The 7,908-nt window shown below is 38.8% G+C and overlaps 1 protein-coding gene across 1 annotated transcript; it reads left to right on the top strand.

Moving 5' to 3' along the window:
- The first annotated feature begins 561 nt into the window (after window positions 1–561).
- LOC147231990 (peptidase inhibitor 15-A-like) lies at window positions 562–7,612 on the top strand. Its single transcript, XM_086151232.1, has 6 exons — window positions 562–704; window positions 856–1,175; window positions 2,101–2,219; window positions 4,590–4,722; window positions 4,821–4,936; window positions 6,066–7,612. The coding sequence occupies exons 2-6, from the start codon at window positions 900–902 to the stop codon at window positions 6,199–6,201; spliced, it is 780 nt and encodes a 259-aa protein (XP_086007358.1). The 5' UTR covers window positions 562–704; window positions 856–899; the 3' UTR covers window positions 6,202–7,612.
- Window positions 7,613–7,908: the final 296 nt, after the last annotated feature.

Genomic DNA, 7,908 nt, shown 5'->3' with positions numbered 1-7,908 from the left:
ATAAAACCAGCATGCATATATTTATATTGATTTGACTCATAACTGTTGGCTTCCACTCAGACATGGAGGTGGAAGTGCAATTCCAATCCCCTGTGATTCGAAATAATGAGACATTTTGATTTATAACCTAACATACTGTGCTGCTTCACCTGAGATACAATTTCCTTCTTTAACATTACTGGACTCAAAATATTTACATGAATCATATTCAATGATAGTTCACCATATCAAACATAATAAATGAACGGCTGGGAATCGCCATTTAATGATGATGCGATGTGCTCATCCTTCCTTGGAGCGAACAGTTTCGTCTATCTAATGTCTGTGCACGTCGTGCGGCTGTGCAACAAGACGCCTCGATCACATTTGGAAATGAACGGGTTACCAGAAAGCCGTATAACGTCTCCAAAGTGATGCTTTGTTTCAGGTGACAAAAGGAGGGGCTGAGAGTACCTCCGAGGAGAGAGCACTTCCTGCATCGTGCGCCGCAGTAGACTATATAAACCCGCAAGGACGCGCGTCTCCCTGAAAGCCCTCCCAAACGTTTGCAAAGCGCAAAAAAAAAATAATAATAAAGAAAGGAAAAGAAAAGAAAAGAAAAGAAAAGAAAAGAAAAGAAAAGAAAAGAAAAGAAAAGCAGCCCATCAACTTATCCATTTGGGTTTCTGGGGCTCATACGTCGCCGACAGGGCGTCACAAGGAAGGTAAGAGCAAAAGACTGCAAAAATGTCCTCGAAGCCCTGTGGAGATTTGAAGAAGAATGTGCTAGTAACATTTGCACACAGCGACAATTCTTTAAGCGTGTTCCCCCTCCCAACCCCGCCACCCCACCCCTCTCTGTCTCTCGCTTTTCAGATCAGTTGCGGGACGCGGGATATTCTGTCTCCTTAAATCTAAACATGAAACCTCAGTTATTTGCCTTCGAGTTGATATTCCTGTGCGTCTCTTGCGGAGCAAGTGCACTGGCAGTGAGTCTCCCCGGTGCGTCCACCTCCTCGCCGGGTGCCAATTTCACCAACTTCGGCGCGGTGCACGGCTACGGAACGGACACCGATGCCATCTCCAAAAGCAGGAGGAAGCGTTACATCAGCCAGAATGACATGCTTGCGATTCTTGATTACCATAACAAAGTTAGAGGGAAAGTCTTTCCTCCGGCGTCCAATATGGAATACATGGTGAGTGAAAACGTTTCATTCATTTTCATCAAGCACGTGGATTAATCGATACATGAGCATTTCGTTTGCATCTAACTTCTGTACCTATTTGACAACTCATCATTTTATATTAATTGATGTATAATATACTAAATGATGTTTGAGTATATCTTTGTCCTGGTGCGCTGTCACATTCAGCTGTTCAGCAGATTGCAATGCACCAGACCACCAAAGTAGCAACTTCCAAAAGGAGGAAGGGTCATGTATCCCACCACTGCCCTCGATGGTAGTGGCATAATGACAGAACAGGAGTGATGAAAGCTCCTCTTGGTCGATGACAAATTGTCAATGACGCAAGTGCATATGCTTCAAATATTTTCAGCTTAAAAAGAATAATATATATATGTTTCAATTTGTGCACACAGGATGATCCAAGGTGCTTAAATTAGCCACAGAACTCAGAGACCTCTTGAGCTCACGGCAGCAGCAGCAGCTTTGGCTGCCAGTTAAAAATGGGGCAGGATATTAATTCCCTGCAGTGGTCGCCGTAATGAGTTACAACTGAGAGTGAAGTCACTAGAGGAAGTTTCCTCATTGTTCTTGTCATGATATCTTCCTAGTGAAACCATATGTGCATGATTGTAGGTGCTGACAAGTTTGGATATCTAACATGCTCTAAACCATTATACTCTTAACCATTATACTAAGGTTGAATAAAAGTGTTGAATGCTGCACAGAGCCCCTAACCCCTCCCCTCTTATGTAATTATGTTGATGGATGACTCGATGTCGTTTTGCTGCGGTAACAACACGCGCTATGAACCGAGAGACTCCTATCTCACATCTTACTGCTGACTGAAGCAGATATGGACATCATTTGTCTGTGTTTTTACATTTGTTATGTAATGAGTTTCCATGTTCCCACCACATTTGTTCTATGTGTTAAGGTGTGGGATGACACTCTGGCAAAGACAGCTGAGGACTGGGCTCATGCCTGCCTATGGGAGCACGGGCCACCTCATCTCCTCAGGTTCCTGGGTCAGAACCTTTCTGTCAGGACAGGACGGTGAGTGACCCTTGACTCTGCACCTCCTCCCCCGACATCTGTTTCTCTCAGGGACAATTCTCCCTCAGCAGTCATGGTCGTTGCTTTGCAGCCCCCTTCTTCTTTCTCCTAAAAGTTTTGCACTGTGACCTAGTGACTGCTTGAGGAATGCTCCTGTGACCCTTCAAATAAACAAACGCAGTGTTTTCAGCCATGACCCATGAACACAAAGGTGCATCCCTTTAGTGGGTCTTGACTTTCCATTTGGAAACATAAGCTTCCATCCCCAAGCTTTGACATTTTATTGAGGCACAGCCTTAGGCGTAAAGGAATATAACTTATACTGACTGTTGCATGGAATGGTCACTGAAAAAGAGATACTATCCAAACCTCTAAAATCCATATTTTGCAAAGTTATTCCAAACTTTGGAAAATCAGCATTTATAAATTCTCTGTTGAACCTTCGTACAGCTTCTCCACTAGAGAGCCCTGACAATTATCTTCTGAGCCTTCCCTAAACACTGTGGAAAATGAACCATATTCATCCCAATTTTTAATGTGTAGAAAGTCACTACTGTGATACAATCAAAAGGCTCAAGGCTAATGAGACCAAGCTGCTACAGAGAATATAATACACATTGGGGCCTGATTTTCCAGAGGTTTGTGTATGAAAATGTGCGTAAACTTGATATCAAACCCGAAAACGAATGTGAAGGCTGATCTAATTATTGTCACATTGACAATCACATCTTTCAAATGAGCAAACAAACAAAACAAAAATTTTGGTTTGTTTTATGAATATGGATGGATAGAGATGGCAAATATGCTGATTTGCATATACATAATCACTCAGTGAGCCTAAATTCAATTAGCAAACAGAGAGAGAAACAAGACACAATCCATAAAACCTGTGGTTTTCCTATTTTTTTTTTCAAAACTATCTTTTGGCACTCGTTTGCGGTGTTTTCTTCTATTCTGTTCTTTGCCTTATAGGTCACCAATTGAATGCATTGTTCTTCTTTTACCAAAGTTCAAACATTTTTCCTCATTATATACAGCTTTTTTTTCCACTTCATTTTTGCTGTAAGTCAACCACATCCTCAGTTTTCCCCTCTGACCAAACCTCCTATTCCAAAGGCTTTGTAACCGGCACTTACTTTTTGGAGCATAAACCAGAGGGAGCAAAAATCAGATATCAAAAAATTGGCTCTTACCTTAGCTAAATTTGTCACAGAAGAGCTCACTTCATACTGTTGAATAGTCTGTAATAACCAGTTGGAGAACGTCAATCTAATGTCAGAAACACATGGCTTTAAAATAGTAAGGAATACATTGGACAGTTCATTTGATGTTAGACTTAAAAATAACAAAATTACAGTGTTAAAATTGTGGCCTATTATGTTTTAACATAAAATCGCAAATACATCACTATCAGTTCCACTTATCTTCATTGTCTAAATCAAATTGCTCCTCATAAAAGTTACAGTCTACATTAAGTCAAATAGGAACACGTAAACAAAAAGTCTTGTTGCAGTTGAGTGTGTAACAAATTAATCTTGTAATTTAAAAAGTAAATATTGATCAACATAGTATTTACCTCAGCCAACATATATGGTGATATTGATCTCGGTAGGAAACATCAAGATTTTTCGGGCTTGACCAGATTTGTTGTTTGTTTTGTGCTTGTCCACCAAGCTCTTGATGACAATAACCATTAAAACATACAACCCCCCGTTTTTGATACTGGTGTCTCCACCATGTTGGCACCTGAATGAAGTGAAGTGAGTGAATCTGCTATCTAATAGTCTATTCAGGGTAATTAAAAGAACTTCTGGAGGTTTTTTTTCCTCTAATTTACATGGGGATTCTACACTTTTATATGTTCATGTTCTCTAAGCATGCTCAGCATGTCACATCATAATTTTCTCAGTGGCAAGGGATACTGGGAAAATTGTTTTAAAAATGAATTCAACTATCAAAAAATATTTGAGAGCCAAATCCAAAGCTTTGAATTACCTTCCAAATACCCCTGTTGACATCTTGAAAGGTAGTTTGTCTGTGAGGATATCTGGTTTTGTTGTTCCAGAAGCTCTCTGGGTGTATTTCTTTTGTACCCCCCCTCCCCAACACAAACACACATTTTACAATAAATAAAAGAAATGTGACAAGCACCTACATATACTATACATACATACGCACCCATATGTACTGTATGTGCATATTAATATTTGTGTGTTGTTATCACAAAAGTAATACACTTCAAAAATGACATTCTTGTTGCTGTTAGTATTCTAGATTCTTTGTGTGTGTGTTTATGTGTGTAATGTCAGCCAATCAATTAAATGTACAGTACACAGGTGTCTCACTGAATATGCCCTCCGCTGTTGTCAGGTATCGATCCATTCTCCAGCTGGTGAAACCATGGTACGATGAAGTCAAAGATTACTCTTTTCCATATCCCCGTGACTGCAACCCTCGTTGCCCTCTCAGATGTTATGGACCCATGTGTACCCATTACACACAGGTGCATTGATCATTTCTTTTTTTTTTAATGAAATATCAGTCATGGCTTCCCCTAATTGCCTAATCCCCTAAGTGACGGTATCTTTTTTTGTTTTGCAGATGGTTTGGGCAACATCTAACAAAGTTGGCTGTGCTATTCATACATGCCACAATATGAATGTTTGGGGTTCAGTGTGGAAACGGGCAACATATTTAGTTTGCAACTACTCACCCAAGTAAGTATATTTGGTTGGCCCAGCCTTTACTAACTGTACAGATCAATTTACATCATTTCATAATGTGCTCTTTAAGAGAGTCTGTTAATTCTAATGAACCTGTTAACCTGATGACGATTAGGCGACGGCAGGCTTAATCCCGACACAGACCACTGTGTTCTCTGCTAAGTTTTGAAATGCCACCCAAGTTGCTAGGGGATTCAGATAACCCCAATACAAACTCGTGAACAGGTACTGCAGCACCAAAGCTCTTTATAACTCTTCTTGACAAAAAAAAAATACCCAAGATTTAAAGTCCAATTGGACTTGTGACTGACTTGTGACCTTGGCTCCTTAATCACATTGGTGTGAGACATTAGTGAAAGTAACACACTAGAAAAATAATGTCCTTTTTTTTTGATTGAAATTGTGGTCTCTGCTCAGACACAAGCCTCACTGGGTTGACATGACCCAGCCTTCTGGTCTGCAGAGGTCACTGTCTGCCAAACGCTGCTTTCTTAATACCACGAGGCTGTCTTAATTCAAGTTGCTGTAAACAGCTTGAGTCTGGATAGTGTCAATACATAATTAAGATGTTTTGCATTTCTATCTCATAGCATAATGTTTCTGTTTAATCCCAATGTTCTATGAACACTGAAATCACTGTCATTAAGGTCAATTCTGTAGCTGTTTTGGAGTTTTTAGTAATAGAACAAGAATTTACCCAGTTTACATGGCATTGGAGTTTCTTTTTTTCTGACCACTGTAGTGACTTCTGGGAAAACTCACTGATGAATATCACATGCTTCAAGTGAACGATCCAGCCCAGCCTCTAAATGCAACAGGAGTTGATACTGGGTTGTTTTTTCAGCAGCTGTTTTCAATATCAGGGATGAATTTTTAACTCATCATCTTTGATAGTACTGATTAAGTTATCCTCTCTGTTGAAGAATTCATTTTTATGTTCTCTTTTAACAATCTTTTCACAATCAGTCTCTCTCAATAGTTTCGTTTGGATTCTTCTTGGGTTCTTTGTTTTAAAGCAGAAAGAAAACTTTACTTAGTGCCCGTTAGCTCAATGGGACTTGTTGAATCTCTGGCCACTTTGCGATACGCTGACAATATTTGTCAATGTTTTTCTCTCCTCCAGAGGCAACTGGATCGGAGAGGCTCCCTACAAAGTAGGTGTACCCTGCTCCGCTTGCCCTCCCAGCTATGGTGGCTCCTGCAGCAATAACATGTGCTTCCCTGCTCTGAAGACAAACTACCTGCACTGGTTCAAATAAAAACAGGTTTCCTCTCTGTATAAGCTGACAACCTATTGTACCACAGAGACATTATTTTAATGCCGTAAGGATTTGCACATCAGCTGTGGACCACACTATTTTGTATATATGGCTTATTTAAAGACACAAACATACATTTGATGGCAGCAGACAATTTAACTTTGATTTTTTTTTTGTAAATAAAATGTAAAGTTGCATTTTTACATTTTTTTAACTGCCATAATTATTTTATTTGATGAAATATAATTTATGTGTACAATGGGTCCTTAAACACATCATACATGCGGTGCTGCATATTTTCTTCATTTACAGTATTTGTTTACCCATGATAGGATGGCAAATAGGGCCATTACACCATCATTACTTTTCATAACTGCTCGCCATGGTGCTATGGGCATCACATCTTCATGTTGTGTGCTCTGCTTTTGTAGGAATGTTGAGATATAACGATCAAAGCTTTTCACCTTGGGGGGAAAACCTACACTGGCAGTTGCTGCTGTTGGTGCCACAAACCTCATGTTAAGGGGGTTGTGACTTCCATTTGTGTACTGTAATGAATAGGCAAGGGGTTTGACAGAAGTGCACTTTCTATATAGATTTAGTACATATGACACCATATAAGAGTGGAATGAACACCAGTCAAACTGTGCCTTGTTTGTTACCTTAACAATGTGCATTTGCAGTTTAAAATCTGCACTGATTAGATAGTGTGTCATAACAGACGGCCCTCTGGGCAATTTCATCCATACTTCATCTGTGACATCTTTCAGAGAGAGCACAAACAAGTCTGACCCAGATATCTCTCAATTGATCTTGTTTGTTATACTGTATATTGGTATATTTAGTGCCAATCAAGTCCATTGTTCATATTTTTTATGATCACTGATGTAGTTTGGATTTTAGAGCTATGCACTTAAGTGCACCTTAATTGTTATAAATTAATTGTAAATTTCCAAATTACTGAGTAATTGATATTTTTTGTAATTTGTAGATAATCATTATATCTTGACTATCCTTAAACTTCAAGTATTCGATAAGTTATTCATTTTTATATGGGGATATATTTAATTGATATATTTTTTTCTATTATTTTGTAAAAGGATTGTACATAAAGCTAAACAATTAGACTTTATGGTATATGGTTCATTTGCATGTCAGCAGTTGTAATGTTTAGAAAATAAAAAAAGTATTTACTCTATGAACTAAGCACTAGCACAATATTGGCAGGAAAATGCCTCTTTCTAGAAAAAAAACACAAGAAAATAAGAAATTTTGTGGAAATAGAATTTGTTAATAAGAAAGGAAATTTTCCGCACTGATTACAATTAAATCAACAAGCATTTTATGGAACGAACTGAGCTTTGTTTGCTGTTGTATTTTGTATTTTTAATAAAATGTTCTTTTTTGATTGTGTCCCCTTTTGTCGTACTTAAGTTCTACACGTCTTGCCTCTAAAGAAAAGAGTATGCACTGTCCTTGTGTGATCCCTCATCTGAGCTATCTCAGCTCATCTTCATGTCTGATATTAAGTAGAGCTGAAGCCCAATATAACAACCATTGCTTTTCATCACTTTCCTTTTTCTTATTTTGCCAGTGGCATTTCAACTCGTTTATATTGGTAGCTGAGAGGAAAGAGATTCCCTGAAGGGTCAAAAAGCTCTTCCTTATAAGACAAGGCTGACTTTGGCCTCGCCTTTAAATGAACAG

This window comes from Fistularia commersonii, chromosome 8 (genome assembly GCF_037954325.1).
Source record: "Fistularia commersonii isolate RoL2024-O1a breed Wild chromosome 8, RoL_Fcom_v1.0, whole genome shotgun sequence".
In the NCBI taxonomy this organism is placed as follows: Eukaryota; Metazoa; Chordata; class Actinopteri; order Syngnathiformes; family Fistulariidae; genus Fistularia; species Fistularia commersonii.
Note: the sequence above shows the minus strand (reverse complement) of the source record. Positions and strands in the feature narration are given on the sequence as shown.